Consider the following 21,321-nt stretch of genomic DNA (forward strand, 5'->3'; position numbering starts at 1 on the left):
ACATAAAACAATTGTGCCTTATAATCCCCAACAGAATGGTGTAGCTAAAAGAATGAATAGGACAATCTTAAATATGGTACGATCCATGCTCTTCTTCAAAAATGTAAAGATAATGTTTTGGGCTGATGCTATTCTATGTGCTGCATATATAAAGAATTGATGTCCATCTAATGCTATTAGAAACAAGACTCCATATAAAATGTGGTATGGGCATGTTCCTTCGGTAAAGCATCTCAGGGTCTTTGGTTCCATCTGTTATGCCTTGATACCAAAGGTACATAGAAACAAACTTGGTGCAAGAAGTCGTAAGTGTATCTTCCTGGGCTATTCAAACACCTCCAAAGCATATCATCTCTATGATGAAGTCAATAAAAAGTTTGTTGTATCTAGAGATGTAATTTTTCTTGAATCATCCAAAACTGACAATGTTGTTGAGTGGCATCTTGATCGCTTGGATAGATTTGCAAATGCCAAATCATTTCAAGAATTTGATAATCAGATTCCACATCTTGAAGGGGAGATTCCTATACTAGATCAACATGTGGAATCTTCTTATGAATAACACTCTCCCCCGCATGAAACTGCAACAACGGATGATGCTTTAAGTGATGTGATTGATAGAATTGGGAGACTCAATGTTGATTCAATCCCAACTCAATCAACAGAGCAGCCCGGACCATCTGAGAAAGGTCCCCCAAAGTGGTTGACAAAGACACTTGAAAGTGTTCATCCTGATGAGGTTGGAAAGACAGGAACTAGAAATTCAAACCGGCAAAATGGAGGTGATGTAGATGACTCTAATTCACCTATTGATATGGATGTTTCTTATGATTGTGAATTGAACTTGTCTACAGATTTTGAACCAAATTCCTTTAAAGAAGCTACTTCTAATGATGAATGGAAAGAAGTGAGGCAAAAGGAGTATGATGCCCTCATAAAGAACAGCACTTGGAAGCTGGTTGATCCTCCATTAGGATCCAAACCAATTGGCTGCAAGTGGGTCTACAAGAACAAGTATAAAGCTGATGGCTCACTTGACAAGCACAAAGCTAGGCTTGTGGCAAAAGGTTTTTCACAGAAGGAAGGGGTCGATTATAAGGAGACTTTTGCCCCCACAGCAAAATGGGCTACCATCTGGACACTCTTTGCCCTAGCAGCTCAGAACAGTTGGAAAGTCCATCAAATGGATGTAAAAACTACTTTCTTGAATGGAGATCTAAAAGAGAATGTTTTTATGTCCCAACCTGAAGGATTTGTTGTGAAAGGACATGAACATAAAGTATGAAAACTTGTGAAGTCCTTGTATGGCCTCAAACAAGCACCGTGAACCTGGTATGAAAAACTAACTGAGCATCTTCTGAAACTCAATTTCAAACTTTATGATCTTGATGATGCAACTTTATTTGTCAAGAAAGTTGGCAAAACAGTTGTATATCTTGTGGTATATGTAGATGATCTTTTGATGACAGGGAACAATGAAAGCTACATTGCATCCATAAAGAAGGAATTGGGGAAAAGTTTTGAAATGACTGATTTGGGCTATGTTCATTACTATCTTGGTATTGAAGTGACTCAACATCCAAAATCCATATTTCTCTCTCAAAAGAAGTACATTGCAGATCTGTTGAACAGGTTTGGCATGATAGAATGCAATCCTCTTACTACTCCAATGGAACAAAACTTAAAGCTCACATCTATTGAAGGAAAAGAATTTGAGGATGCAACAAAGTATAGACAGCTTGTAGGAAGTCTCAACTACCTAACTACTACCAGACCAGACATTTCATTTGTTGTTGGAATCCTCTCCAGGTTTATGCAAAAGCCTTGTGAGGGACATTGGTCTGCTGCAAAAAGAGTTCTAAGGTATTTGAAGGGCCTCCCCCAAGATCTGGATCAGTGATATCAGAGAAGGTTATGATTCCATGGGAATGAGGGTTTGATGCATATTTCAATTTCAAATTTTGCAGCAATATTCAACAAACTTCAGACATGTCCTACGTCCTCCACAGAGCATTTTCTTCAGCTAAGAGGGAATAATTTTTCTTCTTTTTTTTTTCATTTTTTTGCAGGAATTTTTTTGGGTGGCGAGTTTGCAGATCAGATCTGAAACTTTTGATGCATAATTTACAAAATAAATATCATATCTGGATTCCTTGCGAAAAAATACCCAAATTCAAAAAACAAATCAGCCAAATCGGAGTCCAGATGAGGGAGATATCGTTGATTTAAAATTAGCTATGTTCCATAAATGTTTCTAATGACAATTTGTGGACGGCGGTTCTCCTATCTTTTTTTTTTTGCAATTTTGGTGCAGAATTTTAGAAAAATGATTCTATATATGAGCTCCTCTTGAAAAATTACTCAATTTCAAAAAAAAATGGGTCGAATTGAAGTTCGGATGTGGGAGATATCGTTGATTTAATATCAACTATTTTTTCAGAACTTTTGTGACGACGATAAAGTTGTAGTGCGAATCTGAGATTCTTGAGTGTCCAGTTAAGGATTTCCAACACATGGGAAGATGCAAAATGGTCCTTCTGTTTCCAAAAACAGGTTATAATAAATATTCTGAGATATATTGACTGATTTATGTCCATTTTAATTCTGGAGCAGCATTCGGAGCGGGTTCCTTTTGAAGACGTGCCCTCCCACGCCGTTTTAGTAGGCACCTACTTCACATTCATCAGTTTCATCATAGCAGCATTCGGCTTGGGTTCTTCAGAGACGTGCATTCCCACCCTAGGCTATGTAGGCACCTACTATTTCATCAACAACCAACATCACGATTATGGGTCAACCACAAAAAATCCTTGTTATCGAAATCCATTTGCTATGTCGCACACTATTAGTATCACAGTTGGTCACAAGCATTACAAGGTATCTCTATCCTTGGATCTTCATTTTTCATGGTTATGGGTCATCCACGAACCCACACTTCATTGAATTCCATTTGCTAGGCCGCACACTGTCACTATCACAATTGGTTACAAGCATTATAGGGTATCTCTATCCTCAGATCTTCGTTCATCATGGTTATGGGTTAACCACATAAAACCCTTCTCTTTAATGGCTCTTCATATTCAACAAAGGCTTCACAGGAGGGAACTTCACGCAATGGGGACCATTGCTTCTTAAGGAGGGAGGAATGATCTGAATGGAAAATGGCATCAACCCATGGTATTCATCCACTCATGTTATTCATCTACCCATGGTATTATAAGTGGCATCCACCCATGGTATTGTAAGTGACATCCACCCATGGTATTCATTCACCCATGGTATTGTGATATCATTCACCCATGGTATTGTGATATCCACCCATGGTATTCATTCACCCATGGAATTGAGCCGTGGTATTGTAACTGAAAAATACTATAAGTAACAAGTCACATTTTGTAAAAGGATAGTTTTGTCTGCCACAATGTAGCTTTTACAGTTATTCTCTGTTTTAATAAAAAAATTCTTTATGATTTTATTTATTGGGCATTCTCCTATTTTTCTTCTCTCATTTCAATTTTTCAGATCTTGGGGGGCTCCCCCCCAAAATCCATTTCAATCTCTTAGATCTTGGGGGCCTCCCCCCAAGATCTGGATCAAATTATTGGTGACGTTCATTATGGCTAAGCTTTTGTAGATAACCTCAAACAAAATAAAATTGAATAAAACTTGTATTTGTAACTTTTACATATCCGCATCTTTTAAAATTGAATATATAACTTATTTCAATCATATTTGAGTTTTTAAAAATTGAATAAAACTTAAATTTCCATCATAAGGAATTGATTGAAATACTTGGATAACTACTTGTAAATTTAGGAAAGTTGATAACATTATATAAAATTATAGAAATGTTTCCATATATTGTTGTTTGACCTATATATTAAATTTCAATATGATTGACTTATATCATGTTATGACTAAGCTCTTGTAGATAATCTCAAAATAAATAATGTTGAATAAAACCTATTTGTTGTTTACATGACATCTTTTAATATTAAAATTGAATAAACTTATTTCAATCATATTTGTGTTTTTAAATTGAATCTTGAGATAAGAAATTGTTTGAAATAGTTAAAAAAATTGTCCATGCAATGGTATATGGGTGGGTCACAAAGAATTTCATATATATATATATATATATATATATATATGGATGACTTTATAATTCAAATAATTTATTTTTAAAATTGAATTGTAATAACATACATGTTGATTGCAATTAAAGACGCTTTCTATAGGCCAATATGAATCCACTATGAATCATGATTGGAATTATTTCCATGTTCAATATCAAATTGATAGATGATATATTTTAGTTCATTTTAAGTATCAAAGTGACTTGCATCATCACTTAAGGTTGTACTTATTTTCTTAGTCTATGAAACTGGAAATCAAAATTGAACATATATTTTATTAATAAAAGTTATAGTATATAGAAAAAGTATTAAATTAGTGAAATAATTTTAACAGATCCATTTAAACTTCAAAAACTAATGAGCATCCATAAACAAGGTTAATACAAATCCATAAATTGAAATAGTGAATACATGTATCGATAAGCTATCCATATGAAAATATATACAAATTACAAATATCACATGAACTTCCATAAACTAAAATAATTTCCATGATGTACATCCATAAATTGTCCATGTATGAAAATATAGAAAGTCTGTATCACACATGTGAATATGCCCTATGAAATGAGCTTGAAAATATATAAATTATGACACTCTAAGTACCACCAGGACTCCTATGTGAGTTTTGTCGTGCAAAGTAAGTGTCCATAAGATGGTACTGCAATATAACACATTCAAATTCAAACTAATTAGATCATTATTTGTACAAAATAAACAATATGGAAATAAATGATATTGAACCACATTTTTAATTACATATACATGAATCTACTAATCTCAGTCGAGTCCAAATGCAAGTCAGATAGGATGGGGGTCTGATCATGAATCTGAGTTTGGTGCTCCCGTACCTGTGGCTCAATGATTGGATCCTGCATCGATGGACCCACATCATCAATGCCTCTAAACCCAACATCCCACTTATGTATCCACATAATAGTGGCATCAACAACACTCTGCATATGGGACTGTGTACACAATGACAAGGACAAATTATAATTAGTCTACAAATTAATTAACATATTTATGTAACTTAAAAAAAGAAAATTTTGAAATATTAGGAATAAAAAAGTTTACCTCAATTATTGGTCCATGTGGTTGTACATAATAACTCTCCTCAACATTAGTGAACATATAAGGTGGAAGTGGAGGTGGAGGATAATCCCTGGAAGCATGCTTTGGTTGAGGATGTCCTAGCTGCTCAACTGCCCCCTCGAATGACCTCATTAGCTCATCCATGTAGTTGGGACATGTTTACATGTTATCATGAACTTATTAATATAAATGCAATATAATACGAACTAGAAATTTTAATATAAATAATTACGCATAATTTGACAATAAGAGTCAAAAGTATATATATATATATATATATATATATATATATATATATATATATATATATATATATATATATATATATATATAACTTTTGACTCTTATTGTCAAATTATGCATAATTATTTATATTAGAATACCTGGTATGTGTCACGCAAGCCATGGACCCTCCAAGTCTCACGAATGACATGACAATGCATATATGTATGTGTCAAATTTGGTCAAAGGGTAAACTCGTGAGAAATGCATCATCATATAAGGGCACTAGTGGGTCACGAGGCAGTGGTGGCAGTCTCCTAATCATTCCATATAATGCAACACACGAACTACCCAATGATGCCTCCATGTTGTCTGCAATAGTCTCTTGTATATGACCATCGAGCTGCGATAACTACTCTAGCTCTGTCGGTAATACCAAGCTCCAAGACGGTAGTGGAAAGAATCTCAGAGGTAGAGGTACATGCCTAGGGTCCCTACGAGCCCCCTCGCGCTCATAGGTACATCCCATTTCGGTACCATAAAAATGAAATCCAGTATCAATGTAATCCAGCCTCATATGTAACCCAAACTCTACATATAAATGCTTAGCAAAATAAATGATGACCTAGTCATAGTCAGAGAACTTTCCCCAGGCTCCAATGAATCTATCATACAAGAAAGGGGTTGCATGAACATTACTAAAATATTTCAGTGGGATCGGACCTTTATGTCTAGTAGGGAGATTCAGAGGGATGTCAAACAACTCCCCATGAACATCAATGTCCTTGGTGGCATCTTTCACCACCTCCCAAGAATCTGGGCCTCTAACTTCATGCCTCCTGACCCTTTGTATGAAATGTAATATGTGGCTATGTGGGACTGACCTCCAGTATGTCTCGATCAACCTGGTCGTGCTATCCAGCATCAAAGACAATGCAAGACAAGTCGGTGAATTGGTAGGGATCTTCTTTATCTCTATTGTGATCCATGTATGATGGGTCATAGCATCCTCTAATATTATAGGAGTTGTAGCATCATCCCACGAAAGGATTGATACTACACTTTGATCCTCAGCTTCAACCTGTTGAGGACCTGTAAATCATAAACATAATTTAACATATATATAATTAACAAAATAGAAGCATAATAACATATACATTAAATTCAAACACATTAATTGAAGAAAATTTAAAAATTAAAGACAATTTCAAGACATAAACACATAAAGTTTAAATAGGATTTAAAAATGTAGGAGGTGTACCTAAAATGGGCAAATAAGGTCCACTGGATGTAGCATGGCCATCAATAGGGAAAGAAACATTGCCTCTGACACTCTGACTAGCGTCGGAGGAAAGCTCTATAAGGGGAACGTGAACTTTCAGTGGGCTATGTGATCTATCACGAGCCCAACCATGTATGACAGAACCTTTCACACTGCGATGGCCTACAATTGGGAAGAGTATATGGTATACCCATCATATTACATATAATACATATAAACTAATCCAAGAAAAAAATGTTGATAAAAAAACCATTTCTAAACTCAAGCAGAATAATCTAACCTAAAGTCCTAAAATTTAGAGTCCATTTTTTTATAATTTATCAACAAAAGTACATTTAGTTCCATGTAAACACAATCGAAAGAAGTGATCAAATATATCCTCACACTTTTTCTCGTTTCTAAATAATGCATTTTATTCATAACGCATAAATATGTAAATATATATGTAAAAATTTGAAATAAACTTATTTACAAAACTAATAAAATTTCATGCCAACCAACTACAAGGTGCAAGCACATAAAGACAATGTTTCTTGTACAACACACTACATAATGAAACAATATGATACAACTTAGAAAAGAGTCTAAATGTTTTTACTCACTAGACCAAATAAACTTTCCCTGAAGTTAGAATATTTCTTCCTTGAAGTTAGAATATTTGAATTGCCAAGATCTATGCTCACATTCCCTTATATTTATTATTTAAAAAGTGAAGCATTAAATTTTCAATTCCTGAGGTTAAAGTATTTGAATGCACAAATTGTAGATTTGAGTTAAAATATTCTATTTGAGATCTGAAATTGAGCATTCAAATTGTCCATGAATTGAAAGTTTCTATTTGACTATTTGGTTTGAACAAAGGACTATGTAATCAGAAGCTTGGTAGTTAAAGCACAATTGAGACTTTGATTTAGATGCTTGATTGTTATGCAAGGAATTGGACTGTCAATTCCTTCGTTTTTATGTTATTTTTATTCTAGTTAATTTTCAAATCAAAAGTACAAGATGTGTGATTAGCATTATAGCTTTTATTTCAATGATCATTTTTTTTCTTGAATGGTGTTTCTAGTCTTGTGTATTATTGATTAGAGGATTGAAGCTAGAACTAGAATTTGTTTTATTGTTACAAGTTGAGGTTGAGAGAATATTTTGTTTGATTGAAGACCCCGAGGTTGGAATTCTGAGCGAGTGAGTTCTTTTGGGTTAAGCCATTTGAGATGGGTATATTCTAAGGCTTGTACCCGCATACTAGGCCCATGTGGCACCTAATTTACCATGCTAGAGAAAACAAAAACATATATTATAATTTTTACTTTTTTCTCCATTTGTGTAGGTGTAGAATTAAGTATCGAACTACTGAATTGGTACCAAACTAAATATTGAACTGCCAAATTGCTACTAAGCTGGTAGAGAAATAGAATTTTACATACTCGAACATGCTTCTTGGCTACATAAACCACATTAGTAAACTGTCATTGATGAAATTATATTAAAGACATATTTAATCATAAAAAAGATAAGAAATCCATCATAATTAACCATAGGGTAGAAGAGGTTCATTTCGCGAAAGTTGATGGTATGATGACTATGAAAAGTATCATAAATGCGGGGTTATGGCTCATGAATAGAGACTTTATATACTGAATGATATGACATATTTGGATCTCAACAATATATAAAACAAAATTTTCTTTTTTAGATTTTTACCTTTAAAGATTAATATTTTATTTTAAAAACTAGAATTGTACTATATTTATTATTAAAAAAATATTTAAAATATAAATTAATTTAAATTTAAAATAATAAAGTAAAGTAAAATTTATTATTTTATAAATAGAGGTTCACTATGAGCAACCATATTCATCATGTCAATCTCAAGCTCCTAATTTACTTATTTATTGGTTATAGTTTCGTTGTTTTCTGTTTTGAAGTTTTTTGGGATATATTTTTGGTCAAATTTGCTAGAAATTTAAATGCCATTTCAAATAACAAAAAATTGAAAATTTATTTCACAATTTCCCGAAGAAAAACTTTGAAACCTAAAATAATTAGAAAAAAATTGTTTTTACCAGTCAAAATAAAAAAATATGCATTTGATACACAAAACATTGCAAGTAAGAAACAAATTTAAAACCTAAATTATAGTTTTTTTTTGTGGTTTCGAAGTGTTTTCTAGGTTGTTTTGAAGGGTTTTTTGATGGTTTTCTAGGTTGGTTTTGTGGTTTTTAAGTTGTTTTGAATGATTTTTTTTATGGTTTTCTTGGTTGGTTTTGTGATTTTCTAAGCTTTTTAGAAGGCCTTTTATGTGGTTTTCGTAGTTTTTGTATGGTTTTTTTTTAATTAATTGGTTTTCATGGTTTTTTTTTTTAATTAATTTGTTACATTTTGCAAAAAAAAAAAAAATAAGAAAGAGAGAGGATATAATACTTACCTTCGTTTGAGCCTCTGTGATGTTGGCGGGGTGGTTGGCGAGATTGATTTCAATGCTTCATTGCTCGATCGACCTCCAATAATCTCAGTCAAGCTACTTTCAAACTCTTGGTCGAGCTCCTGTAGTATGTGCAAATGGTGTGCGCAGACCATAAGAGCGATATATAAAAAAAAGGCTCACTCGAGTCCTAAAGCTCAAATGAGCATTAGAGCTCGATCAAGGGTTAGTTTTAAACACTCGATCGAGCTACCTTTTTAGTGCCCAAGGAGCTTGATCGAGCTCTTAGAAAATTCTCGATCGAGCGTTTAAATGGCTCAATTAAGCCGTTATTTTTTCCACCCAAATGCACCCTCTTCCGCCAAAAAGCGTAACACAACTCCATGCTTTCGCCCCAGAGAGATTTTTTATTTTTGAGATTAGGGTTGAATGTCTCCTTATAATATCTTAGTTTCCTTTTTTCCTCTAACTCTTTATCACCCCAAAATTTCTCCTTAAATTTTGAATTATTAATATTTTTAATATTATCCTTATTTTGCAAAATGATATCATCCTTTATACGCCAATGGTTTAGCCAAGATTGGGCACCCTTATGTGATTCCCACTTGAGTTGAAGGTAGGGGTTTTGGCTAGAGATAGAATAAATTTTAGAAAACCTCTTAGATTCCATGTTGTTTAACTTCTTCCTATACATAAGATATCTATTCATAGTTGTACTTTCAATGCGGAAAAGGAATGCTTCAATCAAGAGGGTAGGATAGTGATTATTTCCTTTAACCTTGAGATTGTAGGTTACAAATAACTTTTGGTTTGTTCTATATTCCTCCATGACTCTCTAGATATACTACAACTCCATACCTCATATCCATATAAAATAACATGAGTGATGAGAGCATCAAAGAGGAGATTTTTTTTTTTTTTTTTTTAACTCCATAGCCAAAGATTTGTTGATTTACAATTATTTTCAAGCCTGTAATAAGTTTTCCACTCACCATTTATTCTTTTTCAATGCATTAATTTCAATTGAGCTTGTGATGGATATCAATTCCAATATAATTATATGAAGGAAATTCCTCCAACTTGTTATTATCATATATGAAACAATCTTATGTCACCTTTTTGGATTTCATCATGACTTTAATTTTGTTACTATTAACAATCATACTCTTCCTAGAGTAGAAATATTGGAGGATTGATAGTTGTTTGCCAATAACATAATGGCTCTCCACTGAAAGAACAATATTGTCAACATAAAGGAGAAGAGTCACGACTATACTAGTGAGTGTAGGTCCAACACAACCTACATCTTCTAAAAACTCTTCTAGCTTATAAATGTGTGCCAAAAACGATAGGGGAATAGGGACACCCTTTCTTGACTCTAATATTACATCTAATTTCTTTTAACCAACCCTCATTGATCCTAAACTTGGAAATAAAATTCTCGTACAAAATTGTCACAATAACCCTCAACTTGGGAGGAACCATTATCTCTCCCACCATCTTCCACAGTTTTGTCCCAAGATCAATGGCAAAATAGCTTCTAGAGTTAATGAAACAATAGAAGAGATTAGTTTTATTGTTGCAGCGTTTCTTTGCAATGATCCTAAGAGTAGCAAGGTGGCACATAGTTGAATGATATATTATAAAACCAACTAGGCCTTTAGCTCTTTTACCATGGCTTTCAATCCATATGTTAATCTTCTTTGCCAAAATAATTATGTACATCTTGGATAAAATGTGGCTAATCATAATGGTCCTATAATTACAGTGAATGTTTTTATCCCCACTCTTTAATATAGGCACAATGAGGCTCTGTGTCCAAGGCTAGGGAGAGCCTTGTTTCATTGCCAAATTGAAGAGCTTGTCTATGTCAAGGATGAGGATATTCCCTCCCATTTTAGAAATTTCAACTTTGTAGACTTCAATATCCTTAGGTTTCCAATTAGTGAGTTCTTTAACACCAATTCTCAATGTCTTCTAGAGAAAATATCATCCTTTAATGGGGCATTCAAAATGGTGTTCATGGAATTAAGGGATTCATAAAGGTTTTTATGGTAGGAATTCTAATTTTTCAAGGGAATTGAATTATTTTTTTAATTTTACAAATTAGAATTGTCCTACAAAACTTTCTAGGATTAGATTTAGAAAGCTACAACAACTACTCTTTCTTTCTATATATATAGTATATTGTCTTCCTTTTAATAAAAACTTTGTACCTATTTATTTCATCAAACTTTAAAGATTCATTGGGAGCATCCTAAATTGTTTTGCTATCAACTTTACAATTATTATCGTACCAAAGGTTGGAATTCAATTATTGTTTTTTATGACACCTTGATACACATCTTCCTAGTGGAAGTGGAGAGGTTTGTAGAAAAATCATGATAAATGTTTTCGATGTTATCCTTGTAATTTAAGAGACCTTTTAAATCCTTTAAAAAAAGATGAATTTTACCTTTGTCGAAGAGCAAGTGTTTTTGATTCTCATAGTTCTCTTGCATGTGACTTTTGTGCATGGCAAAGTTTAGAGTTAAGATTTATGATGATGATGATTAATTTTCATTAAGACTAAAATTAGTTTATTGAATCTTAACATTAAGAGGAGTGTTCCAATATCAAAATAGTTTTGATGACTTCAAAAGTTAGGAAAGTAAATATTATGATAAATATTTTTTAATTGAGCTATAATTCTAGTATAGGCATAAAAGCAAGTGCTTACACCATAAAATTAGGTATATTCTATCTTATAGACAAAAAATCCACCAAATATTTTTTTAAACTTTAGTTTAAGTTGTTCAATCTATAGAATTCGAGTGCCCCAGGGGTTTTTTAGGGTGTTGGATCCATTTATGCATTCAAAAATATATTTTAAACCACAATTAAGTCACAAGCTTGCTTGAAATTGTATCGCCAAATTTCGGTGAAAAGACCATATTATCTACAAGTTAGATTACGCCATAAAATTATCTTGTCATCATATTTAACAACAATATTAACATAAACTTACAAAAATAATTATAAATAAAATATTCAATGTCCACTTTAAATAAAACATTGTTATATCAATAATTTCTTACTATATATAAAAAAAATATTTGAAAATAAAAATTTATTATTATTTTTGTTGTTACTATGCTATTATATATTTTTTACATTTTAGTGTGAGGGAAATAGAACCTACTTCAATATTTAATTTGGAGATAACAAGTAGCTCCCTTAAAAAAAATTAATAATAAAAAATATTTCAATGTTCGCTTTGAAAAAAATATTTTAATATCTTTTGTATAAAAAGTAATTAAGTTTTATAATTAATAAAACTATGTTAACAATCTTTTTTCTTTAAGTTTTATTTGCACTAAAATGACAAATATTTACATCAAATATGGAAAATCAGACTAGATACAATAAAGTATAGAATAAAACATTAACAAATTTAATTGAGATTTCAAGACTAGCAAAAGAACCAAAATAATTGTTACCCCATTAGGGGGGAAGCCAACAACAAGAGACAAATGAGCAACCTTATTTAGCTACAAACTTTGAGACAACAAGAAAAATAAATTAAACAAAGACTTAAAAAGAAACTCGTCTCTAGCCCTAAGGGCTAGTTGGAATAGCAAGGATTGGAATGAAATTGTAAGGAACTTGAGCATCATGATGACAATCAAGTATATTGGTTGATGGACTATTCGTCAATCTTGCATGGTGAAGGAATTGGAGAGTTAGGAGAAAAACACATCTCAAGCTTTGCTAGTAAGCCTTCCACAACAAGCATAAGATCTTTGAGTTCATTTAGCTTGTACAAGAGATTGACCTGGCATTGTCTCCTATCAACTAGAATTTTTCCTAGCAGCAACTTGACATGCCAATATAAATCAATAGTATGCAAATAATGATTTTGGCAACCTTGTGAATTATCTATATCGGGAACCCAAGATGCAATGTCAACCATGAATTTTGAATTGAGAGTGACTTGCCTTTCATGAATGATTTCTTCCTCCATGAAACGGATTTCCTCTTGAATGTCAGGGGGTGTGCAGGGATGGAAGTTGTGGGTTGAATAATTTTCTCGTAAACGTCCCTGAGATCCCCTAGAAGCGCCACGACTGATATTGTCATGCTGACAATGAGCTCTCTAATGCGTTATGGCTGCTAGAGGATGCAATATGTCACATGGACTAAGACTGAGATGGGAGGGGAATTGTATGAGACAACTGTGAAAGAGAGAGGCCATGCTTATTTTCTAGTCAAGCCGCACTAGCGTCGTACTCAGTACCAAACCTCCTACATCGGAAAAGATGACAACAAAGGGGGAGAACTCAATGATGTGGATGGGAGGCATCCCACCCAAGCAACTAGGTGATAGTGTGGGTGCATTGTGAGCGGGGACAAGAGCAAGAGGAGATGACAGAGGACAAAGCAAAGCTCAAGGCACTAGTTAGGGACAAAGAACATATTGGAGTAATCACTATTTCCACATACACATATACAACAAGCTTGCCAAGAAGCTTCAACCCCCCTCCTTGAGAGGCGAGGTTCCATAAATACACTTTGAGTGAATGGCATATGCAAAGAGTGACGGTGGGAGGGTGCATCATGTCATAGCCCCATTGAATTCAACATAGGACACCCCACAAAGGTATTTTAACAAGAAAGAGATGTATAATTCTCATCATATTTTATATAAATTTCTCACACACACACATATATATTACATACATATTTTGAATTTTATTATAATTAGAAATAACATTGAATGATTACATTTTCATTAAATTCTTTGTAAATTTTATTTTGGTGAACATAATTGAGTCGAGAGGCTTATTCTACATCCCAGTATGAGGAGGATGTGAGGGGGATGTGTATGTTTGTCCGTTTAACCATCCCCCTTTAAAATAAAATTAGAAATTAGAAATTATGTTCTAAATAGATAAATAATGTTGGCTATAATAAAAAAAATGAATAGAAATAAAAAAATGTACGAGTAAGATGTTTAAATCTTATACTTTTCAAAAATATTTGAAAAGAGATTTAAATAAACTATTTGAAAATCTATGTTAGTTAATTTATATCGATATTAACTTGATATATATCTATATATTGAAAAAAAAATTGTTAAAATGTTTCAATAAAATTGTTAAATAAAACATTTTAAATAAAAAAGATATTCAATATAGGTTATCAATCAAATATTTTAATAAGAATTAATATTGACATATACTTAAACTATATTAATAATAAAAAATTATTTTAATTTGCGTGATAAAATGTGATGTAAAATTATATTATATATCATTTAAAAAAAATTATGTATATATTATGAAAAAACGTTTATTTGGTCTTGCATTCAAAAATACAATTTAAATATCCATGGGGTCTTGGATAGACAGTGGTTGGGTGTTTTGTTAAGCACTACTTGATGTGAAGTGGTTGGATGTTTTGTTAAGCATTACTTGATGTAAAGTCACCCGTTCAATTCATCTTCCTCACCATGATAAGAGTGATATATTGGACATGTCAAAAATTATTAAAATAGATAACTTAATAATAATATCCGTAGTAAGATTAATAATGTATGTGTAATTATTCCTATATATGGCAAAATTGACACTCCTTAGACTACACGTTCATGTTTTATGAAAACTAAAGGTTTCCGTACTGAAAATATCGAGCGGACAGAACACCATACGTGGCACTGATTTGTGCCACTCGTTTTCGATAGGTGAGGTAGCATTCCAGAACAACCTTCGCATCTTCTTTCATGGATGTAAGACTCTTCAATACGACACGTAACTCCATCCATAGCTAACTGTTCTAGAATCACCCTGCCTTCCAGAAACTGTATTCAGATTTTTACCACGCGCAAAGCCCAGTGGCAAAATTAACTGTTCTAGAATCTCGCTGCTTTCTAGATACTGTATTCAGATTTTTTACCACACGGAAATCCCAGCGACAAAATTATCTGTTCTAGAATCTCCTTTCGTTCTAGAAACTGTATTGAGATTTTTACCACACGCAAAGCCCAGCCACAAAATTCCTTCAATAATTGCTTCCAACTCTTATTCAGAATCGTACCTCGATTCGCCTCTTGCTCTACTGCTTCTTATAAGAGCAACTACGATTCCTATCTACATTACCTTGAACCATTCATCTTTTTTGCCCGATCCATATGTTAAATCTTCCGAAGATCCGATCACAAACATAGGATTCTGAGATTCAGCACAAATTTCTGATAAGGGCTTCTCGATTTTTATCTGGAATCTGAGATTCAGCACAAATTTCTGTAAAGGGCTTTTGGATTTTTATCTGGATCCTGAGATTCAGTACAAATTTCTGTAAAGGGCTTTTGGATTTTTATCTATTCATTGCTCCAACTAGTCTGGAACTGTGTGATTCGTGTAGGGGAATTAGAATATCTAGACTAGAGTTTATATATAATACATGGCATTAGCACAGCCTCCATTCTCAGTGATGCAGGTGCAGGGCCTCTTCCATATATTGGATTCTGCGAAAGCCAAATTGGAGCATTTAACAGTGCGTATGCTGAATGGCGTCCGCGCGTTTTCTAAAGTAAACCCTGTGTTGGCGTCGATTGCAATCTATGCGCTTTGCACGGCTGCAGGGTTTATCTTGTGGGTTGCAATGTGTTTCTTGGATTTGGCAGCGGGGACTTGTGTCTTGGAGGCCGCCACAGATGTGATTGAGGTTTTGAATGAGCATGTCCTCCCTGCATTGCAGCTTCTCAACGGTGTGCTTGCCCTGCTTGTGGGATTCATCATACTGGTGGACAAGATTCATATTAATATCAACGTTAATGGCAACCGCTCCAGACATAATCCCAACAAGATGAGCACTCTGTCAAACCGCTCCAAGATGATAGCAGCACTGCCCAAAGCCAAGTACAGGTGTTTGGGAAGGTCAGATGATGCAAATAGCAATGATTCATCTTCATCATCATGTGCAGTTTGTTTGGGGTGTATTGGGGAGGAGGATGAAGTCCGCGTTCTTCCCAACTGCAGACACTATTTTCACATTTCTTGCATTGATAGGTGGCTTCTTCCATCTACTGTCAATAACTCTTCCTGCCCTTTGTGCAGAGCCACTGTAATAGGCCTCCACACATTACAAGCAAAATAGGACAAATCGCAACATTACAAGTTCTTGTTGCTCGGAGACGCAAATCCTGAAAAATGGAGGCGTTTCCTCCCCTGTTTTGGGTGCCTGTTTTCCCCTGTTCCTCCGTTCCTGGAAGTTTTTTTTTCCAGGAAAAACATTTCAGGCAACAATGATTGGTGTAAATATACATGTGGGCCAAAATCTCGCTAAAATTATATACAGAAGAGCTATGATTTCATGATGAAGTTGGTCTTTATTACTTGATGTGTGGTCCTCTGATTGTTGTTGTCATACATTCATTCACTGAAAAAGATAGAATGCACACTTCTAAAATGAGCACTTCAGCTTGTGAATTAATGTTCATGCTTGAAACCACCTTAAATCCCAGATTTATTAAGCAATTCGTGGCCCGTGAAGGTTTCCTGGCTGGATCTTATGGGTTTCATTGTTTCTGTAGCAGCATTGACTGCCAGAGATCAATGAGGATTTTCCCAGGAGATCGTATACCGTTATGGGTACCTTTGTTTTTAACTTGAGCACACCCCCAAAACATTTTTTCCATTGACACATCCTGGCAAATTTTATTTCAGCCTGGGCATGCACCTGGGCATACGTTTTTTTCTCTCTGAGAAGATTCAAAGCAACAGGGGAAAGAAGCGGTAATAAGTTGAAGCAGTGTGCATAATTCGTTCACAAATATTTTACACTCATCTATTCTTCAAAACAATATTCTTTATAGTTATTGCAAAAATCAGGGACACTCAGTAAAACACTCTCCAAAGCCCTTTTTTTTCCGCAATAATGGCTCTCTATAAAATTATTAAGGAGAAAACAACATAGCGAATGGGTATTCTTATATTGATGGCAGACTCCAGTAGCATCCTGGAATCTGAAAGTCGAGAGGACCTCTCTCCTTACTATCAAATTCTAGAACAACAATATTCTCAAAATCAACGAGAAATAAAAATTATAATTCTCATTGAACTTTCATTGTGAGGTATCTAGGGATCTCTATCTTTAAGGAATTTTAAGAAGTTCATCATTTTATCCCTGGGTGCATCGGACCAAGGAACATCAATGTAATTGTGATTAATGTACAGTGATGTGTGGTTTAATGGTAAGTCAAACGGGCGAAGCCCGGGAGACCAAAGTTCAAATCTCATTGAGTACAGTGACCTGCTGTGGTGGCGGCTAGAGGGGCGTACCCCCCTGACCGTGGGTCTGCTCTTGCTAAAATCATAGGATCTTAGCATTTCAAATCTCATTGAGTACAGTGACCTGCTGTGGTGGCGGCATAGGATCTTAGCATTTCAAATCTCATTGAGTACAGTGACCTGCTGTGGTGGCGGCTAGGGCAGCTAGAGGGGCGGACCCCCCCTGACCGTGGGTCTGCTCTTGCTAAAATCATAGGATCTTAGCATACCCGACTTGCAGGTGGTTATGCTCTTGGTGTTATAGTGGCAGCTATGAGGTTTGATCCTGGGTCTCCCGTGGATTAAACTTGATAGTTACCGATTCACCATGTGGTTTAAAAAAAAAAATGTAATTGTGATTAATGGAGTATGGAAACTGGACAACAACTAATTTTTGTATAGGGCTGTATATTTTTATGTATCATTTAGGGGAGGGGTTTTATTGTTGTGTGGGGACAGTGGTTTTTATAGTATTGGTCTCACCCATTCACTAAAAAATGACAAAAAAACATTTATAATTTAAACATAAATATTTAATATTAAGTTATATAATTTATTAAATTACGTTTAAAATAGGTCCATATATTGATTGGGTACATTAGCCTTTAGTATCAAAATTTGACATGACATTCTATTTCAACTACTTTTAATATCAAAATTTGAGAACGCATCATGATTTACAAAATAAGACAAAATAAATGTGCCAACGTTCCATCCAATTCTATCTAGCGGTACACCTATCACATCAGATCAACCCCAATAGATCTCTATTGAGCAACTATGACCAAGGTTGTTCCATCCAATTCTATCCAAGAGTACACCTATCACATCAGACCAACCCCAATAGATCTCTATTGGAGCAACTATGACCAAGTTGTTCCATCCAATTCTATCCAATAGTACACCTATCCAATAGACCAACCCCATTAGATCTCTATTGGAGCAACTATGACCAAGGTTGTTCCATCCAATTCTATCCAATGGTACACCTATCACATCAGACCAACCCCAACAGATCTCTGTTGGAGCAACTATGACCAAGGTTGGGTAATACTTGCACAAGAACAAGTAATATATGTGTTTTTCATAAGTTAATATATGTTCATCACTGCAACCTACTCTAGGCAATAAATGACACCAGCACATTAAATTTAGGAATTAAACATAGGAAAGCACAAGGATGAACCTTAAGAGTTTATCAACCATTGGATCACATCCAAATCAATCCACAACACATATTTGAATTTGAAAGATGGCAATCCATCTCAATCCTCCCTACCAATCAAATTAAACAACAAAAAAATATAAAACAACCTCAACTCTTACTAAATTGCATTTCAAACTTTCATTTTACGTATTTTTCGGTGACCACATACTATTAGAGATTGTGTGCACTGTAATTAGGTTTGAACACTTTAGTTTTTGTCTTTCTATTTCCTACTACGTTTGGGTTTCAATTTCAATCTTCCATTAATTTACAGTATGAAGCTACTGTGTGTGAAATTGCGTACATAAATTAAGCATTCAGAAATTGACAGATCATGTTCATAATTGTAATCATTCCAAACAAATTCAATTGAGAGGCTAATGCCTCACCTTCCGATCCATCCGAGGATCCCTTCTTGGACTTCTTCAATGGGAAATTCCAAACAAAGTCCATTTCGAACTGAGAGGCTAATGCCTCACCTTCTGATCCATCCGAGGATCCCTTCTTAGACTTCTTCAATGGGCAATTAGTCGCATAATTTCCCATCTCGTGACAATTAAAGCATCTCACTCTAGACTTGTCACCCTTCTTCCCTCCATGAGAAGAATTCGATTCAGAATGGGTCGCCTTCTCCTTCCCTTTCCTTGCCTTACTTGCTAAGGCCATATTTTCTTCATCACCATCCTTGGATGAAGAACCATCTCGTGTGCTCCTCCTAATCTCCTCCTGCATGAGATCCGACCATAGTCGTTCCCAATCCAGCAGTTTCTCCCTTCCATTCATAGAGTCCTGGTAGGTATTCTAGCTCTTTGGAAGGCCAAGGAGAGCGAGGCTCACCATATCATCATCGGCAGTAGTTATTCCCACACTTCCAATATCATCTCTATAGGTGGTGAGCTTGTTCAGATATGAGGAAATAGTATCTCTGTTCTCCATCTTGATTCTTCGAAGCTTATCCTTGAGCGCCAATTTCTTCTCGTCGTTATTGTTCTAATAGAGGTCCTTCAATGTCTTCCACATTGAATATGGAGTATCCTTTCCATGGAGACTCCAGACAATATGGTCTCGAACTCCCTCAAGGATCATCCGTCTCGCCCTCACCACACACTTCTTCCACTCAGCCAACTCTTGTGCATTAGTTGAACCTAGCTTTGGGATTTCTTGAACAATGAAATCCTTCAAGTCGTCTTCTAATACAACCTCCATGCAATCTTTCCATGCTATGTAATTCGAGCTCCCTTCCAAGGCATACTCGAGTCTCAAGCCATAGAACGCCATTAGCCAACCTTGAAGTATGATAAGAATTCAATTTGCACCTACAACTCTGAACTTCAAACTTTGAATTCTCTTCTCCATATAGTGTTCACAGCGTCAATAAACTTGGCTCTGATACCATGTAGAAATTCTACAAATCTCGCTCTGAGACCATATAGAAAATCTCACTGTAGATTAACTTGATAATGCAATATACCAAAGAAAGATACTATAACCTACTTCTACTCTCAATTTGCTTTGCGGAAGCTTAAATATCGAGTTGAATCAGAGTTGAACACATATAACCATAAGAAGAAGAATCAATGCACATGAAACACATGCAAAAACTTTAGGGAAAGCCTCAGCTAAAAACCCCACTATCTGTATTATCATACAAGGTGGAAATACATCAGAATTATACAAAGCCTTAGCTCTCACAGCTAGCCAGCTCTCAGTACAATCCTCCTGGATGCTCATAGACAATCAAAGCTTCTCACAGGCCTTCTCCTTTGCCCTCCAAGCTCCTATTTCCTTGTGTTGTTTCTCTTGGGTGATCCTCCTGTTACCAAGTGGGAAACTCTCAACCAAGTGGAACACTGATCTCACACCCTTTCAAAACTGTGAAATTCTCAAGGAACCTTACCTTGACTGCATGCATGAGTTTCCTTTATAGGAAAACACATGCAACTGATAGTACATTGTCCTTGACATTTAGCTCAACTGGGTCTTTCTCAGAATAGACATGCATGAGTTTCTGATGAGGGAATCTTAGTTATATAGAGTACACTGGTTGAGTGCATGCATGCATCAACTGACTCATAACTCACAATTAGTTCCTCAAACAGTTTGGAACTAATTTAACTATACTTAACTTAGTAAACTGAGTTAACTAATTACAACTCAAATATAACTCAATCTTATCTCCTTAATTAAGGGATAATCTTCTTAATTTAAGGGATAATTGTTGCATGAATTCAGAAAGACTTCTAACTTGAATTTCTCCAACTAATTAATCCATAATGAGTTAATTAATTATTTCCAAGCAGCTGGTGAGACTAAATTCGATTTTAATTCATAATTTTAATTTAAGGACAAATTAAAATTGGAATTTCTGGATTATATTTTTATCATTTCTTGTTGCTATTTTCAACATTCTCAATGTCTTCTAGAAAAAATATCATCCTTTAATGGGGAATTCAAAATTGTGTTCTAGGAATTAGGGGATTCATAAAGGTTTTTATGGTAGGAATTATAATGTTTCAAGGGAATTGAATTATTCTTTTTAATTTTACAAATTAGAATTGTCCTCCAAAAGTTTCTAGATTAGATTTAGAAAAGTGCAACAACTATTCTTGCTTTATATATATATATATATATATATATTACAT

General features: G+C 34.5%; 1 protein-coding gene across 1 annotated transcript; it reads left to right on the plus strand.

The window, feature by feature from the left end:
* The first annotated feature begins 15,213 nt into the window (after positions 1-15,213).
* LOC149236849 (uncharacterized) lies at positions 15,214-16,524 on the plus strand. The gene has a single exon (XM_089372521.1). It carries the CDS (start codon positions 15,605-15,607, stop codon positions 16,298-16,300), a length of 696 nt encoding a protein of 231 aa, XP_089228647.1. The 5' UTR covers positions 15,214-15,604; the 3' UTR covers positions 16,301-16,524.
* Positions 16,525-21,321: the final 4,797 nt, after the last annotated feature.

Source organism: Pinus tabuliformis, chromosome 8 (genome assembly GCF_031772625.1).
Source record: "Pinus tabuliformis cultivar Carrire ecotype Pingquan chromosome 8, CPIR1, whole genome shotgun sequence".
NCBI classification, from domain to species: Eukaryota; Viridiplantae; Streptophyta; class Pinopsida; order Pinales; family Pinaceae; genus Pinus; species Pinus tabuliformis.